The sequence below is a fragment of the Erpetoichthys calabaricus genome, chromosome 1 (genome assembly GCF_900747795.2).
Source record: "Erpetoichthys calabaricus chromosome 1, fErpCal1.3, whole genome shotgun sequence".
NCBI classification, from domain to species: domain Eukaryota; kingdom Metazoa; phylum Chordata; class Cladistia; order Polypteriformes; family Polypteridae; genus Erpetoichthys; species Erpetoichthys calabaricus.
This window is the reverse complement of record NC_041394.2, coordinates 78383321-78405500: the sequence shown is the minus strand read 5'-3', so window position 1 is coordinate 78405500 and position 22180 is coordinate 78383321. Positions and strand designations below refer to the sequence as shown.

General features: G+C 35.1%; 1 protein-coding gene across 2 annotated transcripts in view; it reads left to right on the top strand.

Annotated features, from left to right (window-relative positions):
• Positions 1-21749, top strand: part of pcxa (pyruvate carboxylase a) — a 725880-nt gene extending 704131 nt beyond the window's left edge. For both annotated transcript variants that reach the window (XM_051932342.1, XM_028802434.2), the window contains exons 19-20: positions 1043-1183; positions 18350-21749. In XM_051932342.1, coding sequence (XP_051788302.1) covers positions 1043-1183; positions 18350-18598 — 390 coding nt within the window. In that variant the 3' untranslated portion in view covers positions 18599-21749. The remainder of the gene's footprint in view (positions 1-1042; positions 1184-18349) is intronic.
• The last annotated feature ends 431 nt before the right edge of the window (positions 21750-22180 follow it).

Genomic DNA, 22180 nt, shown 5'->3' with positions numbered 1-22180 from the left:
AAATTACTGTACCTGCCTGGCCAGCAAAGTAATTTTTTTGCGTCCACTTGATCAATGCAGAACTGAAAAACAAAATGGTTACAACAAAATACAAGAGGTCTACATTCTGATTTTTAAACCACTTTTAGGATTTATAACATTATTCAAACTATTTTCAAATGTCGGGCTGATTTGTTCTCGTGGTAAAGCTCTCTACATATTTTAAGAAAATGCATGTATATGTGTATCTGTAAATAAAATATAGTATACCAGTCACGGCGGACTGCACGATAACGTGCAGTGAATACACTTGACTTGAGCATTCCTAGTTTTCATTCTCTTTCTCTGTACGTTTAGCATTCATTTGCTCAGAGGTTGATGTGCTTGCTGCTTCCTGAGCAACTCTTCTTTTCTCCACTCTAGTGGCCCGCTTCTTCTCTTCTTCCGTCGGCATCTTTTCATGTTAAAACTGATTAAGTCAGTGTTTGTGTTGCAATTACTTAGTACGTTTTCCTTAATTTTTCATTTAAGCTGGCATTTAAGTCTTTAATCTGGCTCAAGAATAATTTAAGATATGAAGAGGTAGGGGAAGTGACTGCAAAGGTGGCAAGAATGAGAATGGCGCCCGAACACATGCGTAGCTTTGCGCTGCCTAGAGTTGATTCTACAATAAAATAAAAATAAAAAGAGTAATAAAAATCATCACCCCGAAAGTGGACAGTAGAGGTCACGTAGTATACAGTATGTGTACCAAATTTCAGGTCAATAGGTCAAACGATTTGCGAGCTACACGTGATTTAAAATCATGGAAAGACAAATGAACAGCCACGGTAGCGTATTATATAAGAAGATTAAAAAACCTTTTTTTGTATGTATCCTTCACTGTATCATCAATGACTCTTCATTGTGCTGATTTCTATGGTTATCTACCTAGGTTTGTAGATTCCCCCACCCCCTTCCCCCGATTTAAATGTGTCTGTAAATAGGTGGTCTTTTCTGTATTTGTGGGTTCAATAACTGTAAACTAGAAATGCTTACTGGAGCATTACACTTTCTTTTTCAGGTGGAACTGGAGCGAGGAAAAACTCTGCACATTAAGGCTTTGGCTTTAGGAGATCTGAATAAGGCAGGGCAAAGAGAAGTATTCTTTGAGCTAAATGGACAATTGCGATCAGTTTTGGTCAAAGACACTGTTGCCATAAAGGTATGACCTTTTCTTCCTAGTGTGTGTTTTTGTGTGCTTTTTATTAAAAGTATTTTGTTATTGAATGTGAACATTCCAGTTATTCTTGATACATAATATTTTTGATCCGTTTGTGACAATATCAATCAACATATTTTGTTTCTTTTGCCTTAATCCTCCTAATATCACTTTCACTTTACTTGCAAACACTATCAGCTGGTCATGCCAGATGACTACTGGTCCAAGTACACAAGCATTAGCTTTACTAATTACATTTTTTTATTGGCTTATTGTGAGATACATGAATATACTAAGAAAATACAAAGTATGACTATATCTTTACCTTTGTTACTAATACTCCATGGCCAGTTCATTATTTTCCATTTCTATTGCATTCTTTTTTTCCATTTCAACAAATGTTTAGATTTTGTGTCTTTTTAGTAACTCAGTAACATTTTTAAAGGGGATGCTTTTGAGTGTCTAATGTACAATTGGATTTCCTCATCCCACTCTTAATGCTGAAAAGTAGAATGCTCTTTTTTCTGATATTTTATTGTTTGTGACCAAAGATATCTTGGTTATTAACCCAGAATGACCATGTGTTGTTTCTTAAAATCCTAAAGATAATCCACAGAAACTCTAGAGTGGTTTGACAAGCACCTGCAAATTCTGTATTTGGCGAGCAAAGCTCTGACAAGAAAACTAAACATACCAGACTACAAAATATATCCAAAGCTCTAAATAACAGTCAAATGTATGGTAGTATATATTAATGGAAGAAAAAAAGTCCTGTAATAAGTCATGTCAGCCTATAAAAACTAATCAGATACCCTTCAAGAAGTATCTAACTCTCAGATGTATGTAGTTAATGTAGTCTTCTTTACACTTTGGCTTAAAGTGAACTCCATGATGGTTATTTGTTCTGTCGTAGAATTCTAGTGGCTTTTCAAATACAATGTACAACTGTTGTTTATGCTTAACAGTCCTTTTAAAAGCTGAACCACATTCACATTAAGAGACTCATGGTTACACAGAGCATCAGCAGTAGGAATAGAATCATAAAGTGCATGGTTGTACTCCAGTGTTTCAGCCACAAGTCCACACTACCTGCCCGGGCTTGTGATAAATTGTGGCTTCACTATTTATAAATTCTCTTATAGTTATTGCATCATTGAGATAAAGTCCAGATTGTTTCAGTTACTTCACCAATGTTATATTTGAGTTGACCATCAAACGTTTTCTGGTGTGCTACAAATGTGAGCTCAGTCAAAATCTGCTCAAAACACTTTAAAACATATAGTTGATAAGTCTGGAGTAATATTTTATTGTACAGAATGACAGCAGGAACAAGTGAACTGTTTAAATCAAGGAGCTTATCTAATGGCAGGAATTGTCCTCTGATTAAGAAACTGGGTGCATTAAATCTACTGTCACCTCCTGGATGGATGTTGAGCAATCCTAGATTAGATTATCTTTTGCATGTGCTATTTAGCCATTTTTTTTTTAAATTGCCCTCAGTGTTTTGTAGTCTAAGCTCTTTCATAACATAAAAGATACAGCTGCTTTTTTATATGTAAAGGAAATGTTATCTTCATTCAGAATGTGCAAAGTTTCATTTATTTTTGTTTTCCATTTTGAAAGAATTGAAATAAAAAACACTAAATTGAAAAAAATTTAAAAGTGTATTCTTCCAGAAATATGGTATACATTTGGAAAAATACATCTTAAGTCTTTCTTCAGATTCTTGAATAAAAGCATAAAAATCTAGAGAAGGTTCTAAAGTGTGTTGCTAATGAAAGCAGAGTGTGCATTTGTTTGTGTCTTGTCGAAGTTATTATACAAACAAAAGAACCAACTTAAAACATTCCACTGCAGTGAGTTTTTCCTCTTGTTCAAGTTTTATTTGATGCACCATCTGAGTAAAAATCTAATTCTTAATTTGTGTGCGTTTAGCTTTTGATATGTTTTTGATGAAGTACATGTACTTTAGTGTGTTTTAAACAAAATGATTCATTTGGTAGATGCAACAGTTGGTTGGTTGACTCTCATTAGCCCTGTGTGTTTGTGTGTGTGTTGCCCTGTTATTTCTGCAATATACACCAGCTTTCCTTTTCCACACCCCACTCATTAAATGTTAGGTGAGCTAGAACATTCATAAAATTAGAGATCGGCTATACAGTAAAGAACGATTTAACAGTATACAAACAAAAGACAGTTTTGAGGAGTACCTCAAATAACTTTACATGTTCACCATAATAGTATTCATTGAACTGAATTTAGCATCACACAGTGTGTGGTGGCAATGATTTAAAATTCAGCCCTTGTTTTTCTGTAAAATTTCTTCACCTCTGACCCATTTTATAATCTGTCTTGTTGACACTTTGTAGCTTCAGGTTTTTATTCCAACAAAATTTAATTGGAGGTTTATCATAACAATTAATAGAATGAAATTAATTTAAATGTCTTTTTTGCTACTTTCTTTATGTTGTATTATTTTATAACCATCTTTATTTTTTCAAAGTAAATGAGAAGCAGACCCAGAATAGATTAGTAACTCTGAATGTTTGATCCTGCAATAAAAATAAAAACTATTTTATAGCAAACACACAGAGGTGCAAATAGTACCCGCAGTAATTATGTTCATACCTTTTTAAGTGACTTTTTTAACCATCAAAACCAATGTAAAGTAGCTTAACACTAGAATCCCTGAAGCCTAGGAAAAAACTCATAATCCCAGCCCACTTTTTAAATTCCTTCACACCTCTCCATCAGTGTCTTTTGTTTTGTATATGTGTTGATCAGCACAAGCAGCATCCCCCCTCTTGATGGAGCTCAAATCTGGCAAAATGTTTCTCCCAGCTCTAGCCAAGGCTCCTTATCTGTGTGTGCTGTGCCTGGAGTTGTATAGGATAAATAATACAGTATATCGTTATTTGGAATACATACATTTCATGTGTGTTCCGTGTCTACAAAGATCTGGGTAAGTGTAGGATGAAAGGAAATTCAAGTCAAGAAATGCTGAAAACATACCTAAACCAGAAATGTTTTCCATGTTATACTAATAATGACATGAAGTGTATAATGTGTATAGACTTTAGTCCAAATATCAAATAAACGTGCAGTGTTATTCAAGAATATAACCAAAGGGAAAAAAAGCATTTGATTTACATGTTGCTTTCAATGAGTTAAAAACTTAAGCTCAAATGTCAATTGACAGGAAGTTAATATGTATTTTTGAAAGGTGTAGAGGTAAGAACTGCTTCCTTCTAACTCAAAGGTACCAGGTTCGAGACCAGGCACTCTGTTCAATGACTTCAACATCTTTTAATTTAAAACCAGCTTTATATTTTTCTTCTGATTGAACGCTCCATCATAGGTAAAGGATGCTCTTACGATAAAGGTGTATGAAGGTGTGAGATATAAAAAACACAAAACAGTGCAAATGTCGCTTCTGAATTGTTTGAGTATTACCGTGTGGTCATGTAGGCACAATACATAGTGGGAAAAAAAGGCAGTGTTCTCCATGGTTACTCTCTCAGGTACGGAAGCGTATTAGGGCCACAGAGAAGAAAAAAAAAGTACGGGCACAGTGAAGAGAAAAAAAAAGTATATGTTGAGAATAAAGTCGATGAGAGGAAGTCATTTTAAGAAGCATGTACCAAGTAACATGGGTCAAGGAACACATAACACAAAGCATTTAATGTGCTACATTACATATGACAGGGTTTGAGAAAATCTAGTAAATTAAACATTTTAAAATGACGTTTATGACGTTCTACTTTAATGACAAACTTCGGGAATAAAGTCAAGATGTCGACTTTATTCTCGACATACACTTTTATTTTTTTCTTCTCCGTGGCCCTAATATGCTTCTGTACTCAGGTGGGCAATAGCATATCATAATCTCCTGGACCAATAGCATGAGTTTATATTATAAAATACCGGAAATTATACAGTAAAATCAAGCCCCGAATTATCCGCGGGAGAACTTAAATGCAAGTATATACGCTAAATATGGGGATTGATAAACAGATTCATGATGTTTTGCTGTTTATATCGGCTTGTTTCTATAGGTCTTGTGCAAAGTGCTGCTCTTACCATTTAGTTCCTGTTTTTGACAGTTCTCTTTTCATGATGATTTGCTGTATAAAATGCTAACTTGTGCACTTTTTCCGTGTGTGTGTGTGTCTGCTACAAATATGTCTTCCTTCAAAACCTTTTATCATTTAATACAAAACTGATTGCAGTAGAGAATTTGTTTAATGGGTCTTAATATACAGCCTTCGATCTACAGTAGTAGCCATCTGACTTTGCCAGATACCCCTTATCATAATCTGGTAGACCCGGCCTTTTTTAAAAATAAGATTTTTTTTTTGTGGATATCTTCAGAGCAGTCAGCAAAGTTGATAAAATTTCAGGAGTGTTTTGCAGCTGGTATTGTTGGAATCTAAAGAATATAGTCTCTGAATTAGTACCAGATAGATATACTTTATTAATCCCAAGGGGAAATTCACATACTCCAGCAGCAGCATACTGATAAAAACAATATTAAATTAAAGAGTAATAAAAATGCAGGTAAAAACAGACAATAACTTTGTATAATGTTAAAGTTTACAAGGTGGAATTGAAGAGTCACATAGTGTAGGGGAGGAATAATCTTCTCAGTCTGTCAGTGGAGCAGGACAGTGACAGCAGTCTGTCGCTGAAGCTGCTGTTCTGTCTGGAGATGACACTGTTTAGTGGATGCAGTGGATTCTCCATAATTGATAGGAGCCTGCTGAGCGCCCATCGCTCTGCCACAGATGTCAAGCTGTCCAGCTCCATGCCAACAATAGAGCCTGCCTTCCTCACCAGTTTGTCCAGGCGTGAGGCATCCTCCTTCTTAATGCTGCCTTCCTAGCACACCACCACATAGAAGAGGGCGCTCGCCACAACCGTCTGATAGAACATCTGCAGCATCTTATTGCAGATGTTGAAGGACGCCAATCTTCTAAGGAAGTATAACCGGCTCTGTCCTTTCTCACACAGAGCATCACTATTGGCAGTCCAGTCTAATTTATCATCCAATTGTCTCACTGTTTTTGTTCAGTTGAAAAGGACAGAAAGAGCACAAAAAAGTTTTTAGTCTAAAGCATTTCAACATAAAATTTGTAAACAGAAATACAAAGTGACTTTGGCAATTTTGACTTGATTATATCAATATTGGAGGAGGGCTTTGTATATGTTACCCAAATACTAGATGTATAGAGTATATAATAATAATAACTTTATATAGAATATTGTCATACATTTACATGTAACTCAAGGTGCTTTCCACAGATTAATCAACCAAAAAAGATTATACCACATATATTTGGGTTATTATCATTAATTAATTAATAGTATGATTTTTGATGAATGTGATTAGTTGACCAGTTGACATGGAGGAGAGGGAAAAAAAAACCTACAATAGGCCATAGGAGAAAAATAAACCTCTAGAGCTAAAGAGCTAAACTTATAATCAGGTCACCACATTATGATATAATTATTGGAAAGCCAGATTTAAAATGAAAATGATTTTGAAATGTTCCACAGATTTAGCCTGGTTTTTCTATTGGTAAATTATTCCAAGTTTTAGGTGCATAAGAACAGAATGCTGCCTCACCAGTTCTTGTATGTTTAGATCTAGGAGTAATGAGCAAACCAGAATTTTGTAGATCTAACATTGCGATTTGGGACATTAGGAAACAGGATGTAGGTAGGGGCAAGATTGTTTAAAGCCTTGTATACAAGTAGAAGTATTTTAAAATTAATTATAAAGGTCACTGGCAGCCAAGATGTATGCTCATATTTTTTCCTTTTCTGCTGCATTCTGGACAGACTATAGCCGATTTACATCCCTTTTAGGTCCTCCTGATAGGAGAACATGTATGCCTATTTTTCTCATTTATAAACAAACGTTCCTCTGTAATTTTGATGTTAAAATTAATTTTTGCATTTCCAAAATCGTTTGGTGTTTAAGTATTTTGACATTATCAGAGATTGTTAACAATGACTCATAGCAGCTGTACAAATTTTCCATGCCAGCAGCAAAAGTTATATTGATGACACAACTAAACTAAAAAAAATACATTGAATTTAACTTGTGAATAACATAATTCAAAGATTGCAAATCCAAAAATGTACGTAGTTTACTGTTGATATGTATTTAGTAATCATGCAGGGTCATTGGTAATGGTGTAGAATTTAACAACTTATCCCTAGTGTGAAACCAGAAAGGACTAATCATCATTACAGCCACATCCACAAAACAGTTCTGTGGAAGCTCAGCCTGATGCAAATATTAAACTATCCATTAGGATCTAAAGAACATACAGTAAAAATTCAAAATATGTACAAAATATCGGACCTAAGTTATCTATTATCCATATAAACGATAGTTTTATAAAACCAAGTCCCATTTCTTCTTCTAGATTTACATGCACAGTTTTCAGCCACTGAGAATGTGATGTTTAATCTTATTTTGTGTCATTTTTCCCAGCCAAAAATGTTAATGCGCAAGTACATGAGCTGGCAGAATCCAAAATTGGGCTTAACAGCTCTGAAATGTCTTCACAATAAACTGAAGGTTAAGAATATAGAAAATTTAAATAAATTTGGCATTTTAAATGGTTAATTTTTTTCAATGTCTTAAATATATGCTTCCTAAAGTGTCTATTTTTTTTCCTGTAATAATGTACAAAATGTGAAGTGTGTGTGTGCGTACAAAATTGTTTCCAGAAAACGATTTCAAATGGATTGAGTTCAGTCCAGTTTGTCCTGTAACCTGATTGAGGGATAGAACCAAAGTCTCGCACAAATTCTCTAACTTGATAAATAATGTTGCCTGTTTTGTAAATGGTTAAATGTGCACTGATCAACAACATAGCTTCTGGCAACCTGTTTAAAATAGATTTTGGAATTAAAATGTTTTCACATTTTAGATGTGGTGTTTACATGCAAACAAGCTTTCATATATTTAGTATTTTGCAATGCATTTTAGAAAAGGTGTGTAATTTGCTGTCATTTGGTACTTTCACATGCATTTTTAGACCCTGAAGCTAACTTCATTATTAAATATCAAATAAATAAAGATGACAGCAAATTGCGGCACGCAGACACAAAACCTTTTAATATTCATTTTAGGGTTTTTTCCTAAGAAAATTTAACTGAATGACCACCTGCTCATTTTCTCCTGTATTCACATAACTTTGTGAAATTGAACTTCTGTCCCCACATTGTTTTTATGTGGAGGTTAATTGTCAATATTAATGGAGACAAATTCAACCTGGCACATTGTTTAGAGCAGAATGCGATGGAATTGAGGCAGAAAATGTGTCCCTTGACATCTTTTTACTCAATTATTTATACAGTTAGACAAAAAGCTGCGGACAGCTGGCATCTGTTGATGCAGGGTAGTAATCAACTTCTGAAATTGACAGATTCACCAGCACATCACTCGACATAGCCCTCATGTGACATGAACTAATGTCCTGTGAAATCACTTTTAGTTAAGTGATGTCTGCTTTGAGACATGTGTAACAGGACCCCATTCTCTCATGACATGATTCACATGATTGCGGAGGCGCACCACATTTTAAGTGTGTGAGGAGCACACCTTAATATTCATTCTAGTTATGTGTGTTGGCCCCAAATTCCACCTTTATCTCTCTATCTGTTAGCCAATGCATCTTAGTTACCTAACTCTTTGGAGACATAGCGTTATCTGTAAACTCATTTCACTGCAAAGCTACAATGTAACGGAAAGTGCATCTGAGTTTTTGGGTTTCAATGCACAGATTGTTCTTTCTTTGAAGAAACCCATTGCAAATTACCGTGTTAATGATGTGACCTGAAGAAAAAATAATTTGTGTATTTAAGATGGAGAGCCTCCCATGTGACACAAAATATTCCATTTGTAGTGATTTACTAAATCTTTGTATCCAGGAACCAGGCATATTGAAGCCAGATCAGTACCGCGTGCCTTCCTCATTCTTTGTGCTGGCATACTTTTTCTTTCAATCAAATGGCAGGTAGTTCTTTAAAGAATCATCATTCTTTCTAATAAATGGTCATTCACTGCAGTGTCCAGCTGAAACCATTTGAGGTCTGGGAGCCTGATGTATGTTTTTGCAGTTTTATATGGCTTGTAATGGTGAAGACAGAAGTGGATTTATTCATTGTTTCTTTTCCTTAAAAGCATATACATTTTATTTCCACTTCAATATTGTGTCCCAGCAAGCTGTTTTAGTTGTCTAATTATTATACTTTAATGGACTGTAAATTATCGTGATATTTCCCTCTACTTACCCTTTACCTGTTTTCTCTCAAGGGTAAGTGTTCTCGTCAAGTTCGTTATCGGGTTGGTCTACTGTTGCACTTTAAGATGAACACACACATACATAGCTATACACATACACACAGACCCTAACCACAACAGTACCCTATGAATGACGCACACATGCTGGTTAACCTCTAGCACTTTAAATCACACATGTGCTTTTGGAATAACGCAGCCTGTCACTCAGCACTTCAAGAGACTCACTTCTTTTCGGCATGAACAACATGCAATGTTTTAATGATATCTCAGACCTAAATATTATTCTTGGTCTACAAGAATACATTTAAACATACAAAGACTCAGCACTCTTCACTATAGGCCATTTATCAGCCAAGAATACCTTCTTCTCGTACTGTCCCAACTATCGAGTGGAGCTTCTCACTCTCAGCCTTATAAGCCTCGCAGCACAGATATAATGGCAAATGTCCGTAGGTGCTCAAAGAACTCTAACTTATTGTTTCAATCACTCTGTAGACATTAAAACAAAGCATAGAAAGTTAAAAGCAGCATGGCATTTATTACAAGAATAATAATAATACCACTGGAACAAAGAATAACAGAAAATAGGTACTGATAGGAAAGTCTGAATATATATAGTCTTTAGAAAAAGCTTACAAAAAAGTAAAGATGACAAGGATGAATGTCCCAGGGCTGCGTTTGATTTAGCAATTGATGTTCATGATGCTCTTCTGACGACCAGTGACGTCTTTGTTGCTGTTTTCTCCTTTATTATGTTGTTGCTGTTTTCTCCTTTATTATGAAATGTCATGCCGTGGTTTCACAACACATACACCTGATTGGCTGGCTGTCAATATGTTTGATGAATTTTGCTCAAACTCTTTAATCTATCTTTTCCCAGATAATAAAGTTCTTTGATATTGCCTTATGTCCGTTTTTCCCAGGCTGTAAACCAAATTTTTGTCCCAGATGTCCATATCAATAGCCTGAGGTGTCGGCTCAGTCTTCCTTTCCCAGGCTGTAATACCAAATTAGCACTAAGCTGTGAACAACTGTTATAAAAGTGAGGTGTAAGGGAAAAGGATATGCCTTTTTTTATCCTAAATGTAGTTTATCTGTTGTCTTGTCTTGAACAAAATATAATGGAAAATTAAACCAAAATGTACAGATTTTATACACCATAACAGACTGTAATTAACTCTTCTCATTTATTCTACCAGTTCCAAGTACTGCAGTTTAACCAAGTAGAATGGTAAACCAAATAAGTTTTCTTTTTTAAAAAAATCCCTTGTAGTCTTGATTGTTCACTTAGTTTACTAGTTTAAGAATATAATTTGAATGACTGGAAATTGAAGTATTTTAATCTCCATTGTGACTGAACTTTTTTTAAATCACTAATACTGCTTTCATCAATTTATTAAGGCTGAGTAGGTGTTGTTGCATTGTAAAATAACTTCAAATCAACTGATAAAAAGCACTTTCAAAATTTATTGGCTAATTTTTAAAGATGCAAAGATAAGTAGAAGCTTTGTGGCAAAAGCTGTACAGTGTTTGCAATTTGTATAGCATTCTTATATTTTAAAGAGAGACATTTCTAACAGTGGTTGATTTCTACAGGGCCTTGATAAAACTGTGTGTACGTATGGCAACTGCACATTCTGATATGTATTTTCAAAGTGTAGACAGACTGCACTGGGTGTGGCAGGATGGTTTAAGTTATCCTAAAGGGTTGTACAGGTGCACTGCTTTTTGCCAAAGCACAATTAAGCTTTACTTAGCCAGTTTAACTTTGGTTTAGTTTGGTTTAAATTTCATTACATTTGATGTCAGATGAAACATGCTTTTTAAATTCCAAAATAGTTTGAATTGTTCCACAGTATGTGTGCCCTCCAGCCCTTTTTTTGTATCTACACATTGTTTTTCTCACTACAGTTGTTTTCATTAACACTTTGTGATTTTAACGTGCAAGATCCCTGAATGTCAGAGCATTGTTAAATAATGCTTTAATTAAAGTGATATTGAAGAGGCCGTTCAGGTTTTGTTAGCTACAGAGCTGGACAGTGCATGGTCTGCATGGTGATTACAAACTTCATTCTTTCAAATGTGCCGCATGGGCTCAATATTTGTAATGGATTAATTAAAGCTGTTTACTGATAAAAGATGATCTGAGATGCTGCACACACTAAAAGCTGGAGGGATTGCACTATTTACTTAAGAATGTGGTTAGAAATTTGATTCCATCAAATGCACAGCTCTCCTTATTGCTATGAAGCATATAACGTCTATTTCCCTTTGGGCAGGCTGTAATAAAATTTTTTTTTCACTGTAACTTAAAAAAAAAAAGGCCAATGTAAGTTTAATGTCTTTTAAAGGGTACATCTCAAAAAAATTCAGCTCTTAAATAGTATTAATCCAATAAATGGTGAATAACCTTGCAGGAACCGTAATGCATCACTACCTGAATTAAAGAAAGTATAAAGTTTTACTGTCCAGTCTTTTTTGGCAACATTCTCTTAGGTGTTCACTAAATAATTAAAATGAAACAAGATTCCTATATAAGCACTTCCATTTACATTATTTTAAAAAATGTTTTCCTGTACATTCTGTTAAATTATTTCCACATCCTGTGATTTAGGGAAGATACTGGCTTCCTTCTACTTTCTCTGAGGTTTACCAGCCACTTATAGATCTTATTACAAAGGCCAGACTTTTTTGGATTTACAGTCAACCCTTTGCTGTCTTCTCTCAAAAGTCTGATTGTTCGTTCGGAACACATCCAATCCAATGCAATTGTAAAATTTTCTTTAATCCATCTGTGATCCCAGCTTGCCTTTATACAAGGCATACATACATGTGAATTTCCCCTTGGGGATTAATAAAGTATCTGTCTATCTACAACTTATTACATGACAGTGGAAATAAGATCAGATAGCACCTTGCCACATTAGAACAATGTAGATGAGAACAGGCAATTCATCCCAATAAAGCTCACCAGTCCTATCCACTTAATTCCTCCGAAATTACATCAAGTTGAGTTTTGGAGGTCCCTTAAGTCCTACTGTATCACAACATTACTAGGTACAGTAACAGACTTTGAATTTACCTCATTACCTATGTGCATGTGGTCCTGTCATCCCACAGGTTGGGGTTCATAGCACACTCTCCAGTCCAGACAGTACTAAGGACATCTCCACCTCACGTGGCACTGCACACCACCTCTGCCCATGCCATGAAACCAGATAAGCTGCTGCTTTTTAAATATATTTTTACTTTCTTGTGTATATAGTAAAGAGAAACTATAGGAAACATGGAAAAAATTTGACCTTCAGATTTTGATAAATCTTGAATCATTTTTAGACCTTCCTGAGTCTGTAAAATACCATTTTTGAAATTGTCGGTCTGTGTGTAAACACAATAACTCTAAAACACTTTGACCTAGGTCAATGAGGTTTTGTACGCCTGCTGTATATCAAAAATAAGGAATCCTATCAACTTTTGGGACACTTTTGGCAACCGGGTGTGGTACTTTAACTGAATACTTTTGCGAATTTTCAAGTAAACTATGGTTATAATTACAGATAGATGATTCAAATTTTGTAGAAATATTTATAATGACAAAAAGCAAACAGATATGAAATTTGAGAAAAATTACTCAACCGGAAGTAGTATTTTATTTAAACGATTAAAAACTGTATTCAGTATAACGCATATTCTTTCAACAACTACTATTTTAATTTACACATAATCAGTTTGACAATAACGTGTAAATATTGAACATGCCATATAAATATGAACATGTAATGGGAACAATACCATGCTACATCCCTGTCGTATTCCTGGAAATACATTTAATTTTGGGTTTTTTTTATTTATCATAATTAAATGTAGCTAACTGCAGTTTTTTATCTATAGCAACTTATTGCAGCATATACTAAATATAAGGGTGGTGTTGTGGAAAAAACTTTCCTTATCAGCCTACACTGATCATTATAGTACTACCAAACAATTACCAAGGATAATAAAAAATATGCCTGTCATCTGCTACATCATACAATAAAACAAACAAGGTTGGTGTTTTGTCTTATTCGCATTTATTGTCTTTATTATGTAGATCTTAATAAAATATCTTAAATCCTATACTCTTACCATTGTGTCAGTACTGTAGTTTACCTCAAGCAATTAGAGTAGAACAACAGGCAGGAGAAGGAGCATTACAACCTACTGTAAGTACCAGTTCATCTTGCATCCATAGGTGGCTTTCTGTCTTATTTTAAGCCTTACTTGGTTTTTGCTACCACATGATCTTTGGAGTGTCAGAAGCAGGCAGCATACCAAGACATGTGGCCTTCTCTTCATGGAGAGCTGCTAAGAAAGACCAAGAAAGGTGGAGTGACCAACATATACAGTCCCGTGACAAATCCTAGAACAGTGGGATGTTGTGGTACAGAATGAGCCCACAATTGAAGATTAATCCTAAACAGCCACACTTCAGACCAGTGATACACAAACTGCCTTTTCAAACCTGCCCTCATGTCTTGCTTTTTCAGGGGATGAGCTCTTCTGTCTAAACTGCTGTTCCCGGTGCAGTTGCAGCCCCTCACCCCACCACAAATTTCAGATCCTGAGTCTGTACTTTGTACTGTCTCCTAAAGACTTGGGGGTTGGTTAGATTTAATATCAAAGCACTGCTGTTCATTTTAGTAAAGAAAAGCACGCCTCCTGAAATACTATTTAATTCAAACTTAAACCTGTTCTTAAGATATAATCCATTTAAATATAATAATGTTAGATATCAAAAATACACCACAGCAAAAATACATTAAAACAAGTGTGCTTTGTGTCATCTCTAAATCAGTTAATTTCTCCTTTGTATGTTTTATTTCTGAGCAAATATGTACTATGCATTCTGTTTTATGTGTACAGTAAGTAAAACATTTATTGTTCGTTTCAAGGAAACATGTTGATTTACTGTTGGACAGCACATTGCAGGTGGTCAACAAATAGAGCTGCGTTCCTCCATAAAAATGGTTAAAATTACTTTGGTTTAAGACATGGAATTGGCTTTTCCATCCTGCTGCTTGGGCCACAGGAGATGTTGTCAAGCCTACAAACAGAAGGATGTCTTTGATCTTGTCCATCTGTCTTGGTCCAGTTTTTTCTTTCTTTCTTTGTTTTCCCTCATATGGCTTGCTTTATTGCTCATGCCATGATTAAGAACTTCTGCCATTGTTGGTCTTATTGGTCAAGGCAACCCATTTAACAGAAAATGCCAATTCACTGGAAGAAATATTCAGTACATTCAGATATTGTCTTTCCTATGCAAAACTTCTGTCTGATATTACAGGTTACATTTATGGTACTGTGCAAAGTCTAGTTTAAAACATTTCATAGAGGGGTGAAATGTGTTTGTACAGTACTATACTGTGGATGATAATGTATCTACTTATGTGTTCTATGTTTGCATTTTTTTCTTCTTGTCTGCTCCTTGATTCATTTATGTGCTCCTGCAGACACCTTAACTGCTCCAAACCAAGTTAGAATCAAAGGATTGCTATCAACCTGCTGCAACTGTACAATTGTTGCTTAATTTTGTTTGCCAGTTTGTGCTTTCTGTGTCCTGCAAGTTTGGGATACTTGTGGTTTGCATGTGGGCTTATGCATCTAAAATAGGAATTCTTCCTTAATATGTGAGAGAATTCTTGTCGGTTTCTATGCAGGATATTCCACTACTCCTTGCAAAGTTTTCTCCCTCAATCAGTTTCTTTCTTCCAGAAAGTTGCATGTTTAGCATGCACCATTGGCTTTGCCTCTGTAAGCAATATGAATGTTAGATGCCAGGGGATAAACACTTTTTAAATTAATTTCTCTTAGTTTTAACTGGTGTTATCACTTCTGTGTTTGCCCAACCATGAAGCATTTGAAATATGGAGTTCTACCATTCAGTCAAAAATGGAAACGAAATACAACAGGCAATGTATACATGTTAATTATAATTTTCACTGAAATAAAAATAAAGAACAACACTTATTTTTTTAACAGTATCAAAAGGTACTCTCCTTGGTTTATAGAAAAATCTCATTAATCGGTATGCAGTTCGACTGTCACTCTTTGAAGAATGTAAAATACGAAAAGGACTGAAAAATTGCATTAAACTGATATACAGTAAATGAGCACCATCATTCACTAGCGACAGTTTTAAAGCCGGTAACAATTTGAGTCTGTTCCATAATCTAGCTACTGAACTATACAAAATTGAGTAAGCCTAAGCCAGGTGTGATTTTTGTGCAGTGTATTTAACCTTCTCTATTTATGCAGGTGCATCATGAGAACAGTTACTTCTTAATCAATTAAGTACTTTATAATAGATGTGTACAGTATATATTGCATTCTTAACCCCCTCCACACTCCCCCATGTTGAGCTACCAACCCAGGAATACAGAACTTTTGTTATTGAACATGCCAGATTGAATAATGTTGCTTTCTTCATGCAACTATGTTTTTATTTCTATCTTTGATGGCCACTCCACTTTTGCATCTGATATAGAATAAGTGAAGTAAAATTCAGAAAAAGTCGTCTTGTTACCTGTGAAAATCATTTGCTACTTTAGCTGTTGGCAATGACATTTACATCTGTAAAGATTGATACCCAAGTGAGTGCTGCTGTTATGCTAGATATGTTGAAGTTACTGAATAACTAAAAGATGCACATTTAATGACTTACATTGATTACTAACATTTTTTTATAGTGAGTTAATATACATTACATTGTGTTGCAATTTTTTTCATATCTTAAATTCTCAGTCCACCTCTTTGTAAAATGTTCAAAAATTGTTTATTTTATTCCTGTTAATGTCCTGTCATTTTTTGGATGATTTTTAATATTAAAATAAAAACCCACTAGTGATTTGAAGCAAACAGCACTGAAATGCTGGACTGCTTTATGAGCTAATGTTTTGCTGAAGAATGAACTAGAATGTTACTATAGCAACCATGCAACAACCTTGAGATGGTAAAATTATTTTGTAAATTTTTTTTTTGGTCAGAAGCATCAGAAATATGATGTGCTATGCCTTGCTCTAATATTCTGCATAATTTTCATTGTGAATAAATTTAAATCCTTTAATGTGTTGTAATATTTTGTAGAGAAGAAGGCTCATTGTGGGGGAGGGACCCCTAAGCAGAGTGCTTCCTTCATGTACCTGTTAGAGAATTATGAGAGAATTAGTTACCTGCTTGAATACTTTGGTTAACACTCATGCCTGATTTAAAGCAGGAGTACCTAATATCAAACAGTAGGAAGATGGGTTCTAGTTGCACGACATGTCATGATCAAAACAAATTCTCTAAAACATCTTGAAAAACAATTGTTGATGGATTCAGCCTTAAAAAGACTACAGGACCTTGGGGTCTTCACTGGACTACAGAGCATTTTTGGGACAGTGGTCAGTATTTTATAGAATGGCAATCTTCACAGAGTCTTATTTACGTCTGATGGTTTGTAGGCTGTTCACAGATCAGGAGGAAACTAAGAAAACTGGCATCTGTGTGGGCAAAATAAAAGTAGAAAGCACTGTTCACTTATTAGAACCAGAGAGCTTGCCCTAAATTGGCCAAAATGCAATGCAAGGTTTGTTCAGTATGCAGCAGAAATGATAACTCCACAATGAAACTTTTTGAATGGCTTTCAAGGTTTTCATCAGAAGTAAAAGTATGCCACTATATTACAAACTAAAAACCTGTCACAAGTAATGCTGATTCAGTAATTACTTTTTAAATAATAAAGATTTATTTAATTCCAGATATATGCATGACAGTAGAAGCATGATAATACAGTAATCACACATTTCGGTAAACAAAAAATGAATACACTCAATCCAGTAAGTCACAAAGAGTTTTTGTTTTAAATAATAAACAGTACAAACACTCCACCATTACCTAATACAGAGAGCTAGTTAGTAATGAAAAGCTTTGTTACACATCCTCAAACTAAATTTTAACCACTGGAGTTAAGCAGAAATGTTGCAAGGAGCCCAGTAGGATTAATTTAGAGTATCATTAATGAAACTTGGATTCTAAAAAGGTCTTCGTAGTTCCACACAAAAATTATTTTACAATTTTAGATAATACCAATGTCACGCTGAGTTTAAGATGGTTGAATCCAGAATTTCCCCCAGTCAACATTCTGAGAAACTCATGGCAAGGTTATCTTTTTTCCAATATAACTGGTATAAGATGATTTGGGAATGATTATAAATCTAATTCTGTTTGATAGATAAGCAAGTGTCTTCTCATTTTTTATTTATTTTTTTATTTTTATTTGGGACATTCTCAAATTCTATGTCATAGCAAGACCAGAACTACATGATATTGTTCCGTTTGGATGCAGTCTCTGATGTATTTTACATGATTTTTAATCTGGAATGGTGAATCTGACGTTCAGTTTTAAGAATGAATTACCACCTGTTTTGCACAGAGTGGTAAAGAATGAATATTATGCACAATCAAATTCAGTTCCTTTTTGTGAGATATCGATTGAATGGTCGCTTTGGGAATGTTTGTTGTGGCATGAGGAGGTTTTCATTTTCAAAAACCTACAAGTATCCCCGAAAGTAGTACAGGCCAAAATGTTTTCAGACTGCTATGTGAAACTCGCCTATAGCTATAGGAAATGCCCAAGTGCAGTTATCTCTTGTAAAGATGACATTGGCAATAATTCAATACAAGGGAGTAATTCTTTTTTCACTTGAGTAAATGATTATTACAGAGTCTCTCGTTAATCTAATACCGGGTATTAGTTAACATCCACTGTGAAAATTATGTAGCAATGTTCTTTTGGAAAACTTATACATGTCTTATTCTTGGTTCAACAGGAGATGCACTTTCACCCCAAAGCCCTAAAGGATGTCAAGGGTCAAATTGGAGCCCCCATGCCAGGCAAAGTGATAGCCATCAAGGTTAAAGAAGGAGCCAGCATTGAAAAAGGCCAGCCACTTTGTGTCCTCAGTGCAATGAAGATGGAGACAGTAGTCAACTCTCCCATGTCGGGCACCATCAAGAAAATCTACGTCAAAACAGACATGAGTCTTGAAGGAGATGACCTCATTCTTGAAATCGAGTAGAGCTGAAAGGACAGCTCCTTATCACCAGAATTGCTTTAAGAACCATGTCCTTAATTTCAGTTCTGTGTCTTCAAGTCACTATTGTCTAACTGCTATCCTAAAATCTCGCTGTCCTCTCTGAAGATGGCTGTTATACAGCAGTAAAAGTAAAACCCTGGCTATAGCTGTGCTTTAGTTTGTAATTAGGTCCTGCGCATAGTGTTAGTGCAAAATTCTAATGTTTCGGATAACATCATCTCATTGAGGTTCTCTTCACTGTATAAAATGCACATTTAGGATGCAAGTGTCCAAGTTAGCTGAAGTTAATGTGCTGACGTTGTGTGAGCTAATTATAGGTAAAATGTTAGTGAGGACAATTGTTTTGGTTGTGTCTGCTCCATTGTGGCACTTGATGAAAATGAACAGCACTTCTCTAATCATGTTTTAGTGCTCCCTACCACACAATTTTCTGCCCAGTGCTGCTGCATTGTTCGAGTCCAGTTATTTGCTGTAATGTGCTAAAGTGGAGGTTAAAGGCACACTTCTGTCTGGTCACACATCACTAAAGTCTAGGTTGGTTGATCCTAAGTGCTTTGTGGAATACACATTGAACCTTTTTTGCTTCTGTTAATAAACTTAAAACACTTTAACAAGGAGCAACAAGAAGGTTTTTAGTTGATCACTGGATTGGCATGTGTTCACAAATTTGTGAAGTTGAAGGCGTGTTGCAGCATATGACATATAAACTTGATGTAATGCACAAGTATGGAGACAACTTGGGAAATCAGAGTTTAAAGTTGGGAAGTCTTGCTCACATTCCATAGCAGTTACACATGCACAAAACTAAAATGTGAAGCTTGGGAGCAAATTAAGTTTTAGATGCAAATGAAATCCTATATCAAATATCTAATATGATCAAAGGCAGGAGGTCAATTCCAGGGTTTGGCAAGGTGTTTTTTAAAAACTTATTTAATTGTGCTTTAGCACACCAGGAGTACTAGCTAAGCCACACAAATGGCTTCTTTTGGTCAAATTACACCTAACTATCGAACAAGTATATTGTCTTAAAAAATGAAACATCTCCCATTTATTTATCTGTTTACTAATTTCCATGCGGGCATATCTGAAATCCTGTGCTTCAAATTTGTGTATAGTCTTAACACCATTCAGTTGAGGGCCAATCCTTATCATGTATGTTTAGTTTAGTAAGCCGTATGTGTGTTGGATGACCCTGCGTCACTTATGTAGGCATCACAGTCACGGGGGTTGAGAGTATGGGGAATGTACAATTCAATGACAGGAGTTGGAGGGATGGCGTACAACAGTGTTTTTCTCATTAAGGAGTTCCATTTGTATTAGTCCCTAACTAAGATCAGATATCTTGGTCACATGGAATACTTGAAAGAGATGTTGCTTACCAGCATATCAGTATAGTTACTTTTGCAGAGCACTGCTATATAAAAAGCACAAATGTTTAACAGAGGCTTTGCTTTAAACATAGAGTGATATTTTTGGATTAATTGATTATACTACAAACTACAGAAAGTAATTATTTGTTATAAATGTAATTGAAATGTATCATTTTATAACCTGGAGCCATCTTAATTGCTAATGCATTCCTGACTGAGACAGAGTATTTTATTTTCATGTACATCTCCTGTTTTATATTTTGTTTTCCATAGGCAGACAGGTTAAACCACATTATGAACTGACTACAGTTTTTGCCTGATATCTGTCGCTGCTGATAATAACAAACGGATTTTCACACACTCCCCTCAGTTTTTAAAAAAAAAAATGCTTCAATCTCACTGTTGAGAACTGTTTTACAGGTATTTGTAGTTTTCTTATAAATTTTGTTTACATTTTTACGAGCTTAATTTCACCTGTGGGCACAAAATGTTAGTTTAGTCCTGCTAATGACCATTTTTTGGTGTTGGCTGACTTTTCATCCTCATTATACAGGTATATGTAACAAACATCCAGCAGATTTAAATGTATTGTGATAATTAAATGAAATACCTTGTGTAAATTCTGCTCAATTTTGGCTATGTATTGAACATAATTGTTTTACCTAATGATTTATAGGAAATTGAGACCCTATAGAACACACTAGTTCTTTTATATGGTGAAAGAAGCTTGTGAAATTACTAATTGTCTTAACTAGTTTCAATTTCTCCATGGCCTGTGTTTTGCTGCTAATCAGAATCTTTTTGAGCATATATCAGTGATGTGATGATATAGCCATGAGCACAGCAAACAGTAATTGTGTAGTCTTTGTTGTGTTGTTGCTTGTCCAACATTCCAGAAGTAGGAAAGGCAAATGTTCTTTTAGCGCGGTGTCCAGTATGCTGAATTTATGCACAAGTGCTGAGGTGCCTGGGATATTACAATATTTACAGTCAATATTTCTGAATTTGGCACATGGGTGATACTAGATTTATGTCTTTTGTATGTACAGTAGCACATGTTATAACTCACTTAGAGGCACAGTGCTGTCTACCATACTTCAGGTTTTCCATTGAAAATCCCTATTAAACACAAAGGCTGCCTTTACTACTGGAATTCTAAATATATACTTGGTGTAGGCTTAATGAATAATGCAATGGACATAACTGTTTACCGCTTTGGAGATGAATATAAAGTCTTAAGCCTGTACAATTTTACACTAAAATGATTAAGCATATGATCTTTATAAAATTAAGTTTTTAAACTACATATACAGCCATTTTTTATATGGAGACTGTTTTTATGGAGTGGTTTACATTTTTGTTTGCATATTGAATGATGTAGTCGTGTTCCTCTTCTGTTTATAGTAAGCAGTTCTATTCCACCATGCTTCTCTCTTTCAGTGCTAACAATCACAGCTGCTTATTCCCTTTAGCATTATACATTGTACACATTTAATCCTAGTCAAGCTTTTGTTTGATTTTTTTTTGGACTTTTGATTCTGTCTGCTTGCAATGATGAAAGGTGCAAGTATCTTATTCTTTTATAACCTTTAAGGTATTCTCATGCACTGCCAAGCGCTATCATAACAGCTACGTTTATAAGCTAGAGTCTTACAGGGTAACAAGTCTTTTATATCTGTATTTCTGCTATGTGGCTTTGTAGATTTTAGGTCAAATTAAAATACAGAATTGAAATAAACATTAAATTCTATGCTGAAACATAAGTGTGTGTTGCTTTTTTTTTCTCTCCATAGAGCTGTGGGGACTTGAGGGGCGGTCTGTCTTTATCTGTTAATCAGGCTGTCAGTTAGTACAAGTGATTTTCTTTGTCATTTTAGTATGGCTGTAGGTGCTGAATCTGTAGGGGTGAGAAACTGTGCCAGACAACTAACTAGACCTGATGTGTTCATTCAGAATTCATTTTTGCATCTTGATTGTAATCTGAAGCTGAGACCGAGCTGGCTCTACCAAGCATCTAGCAAAACCAGCCTGGTTGATTGTTTACCTTCATGCCATAATCCAGACTGTTATGACAATGATGAATACATTCCCTGACACTGGGTTTGTGCCAGCCACTTTTAAAATTACTTCTGTAACCCCAATGTTAAAGTCTGGTCCTGATACCAACAGTCTTAACAATTTTTGGCCTATTTCT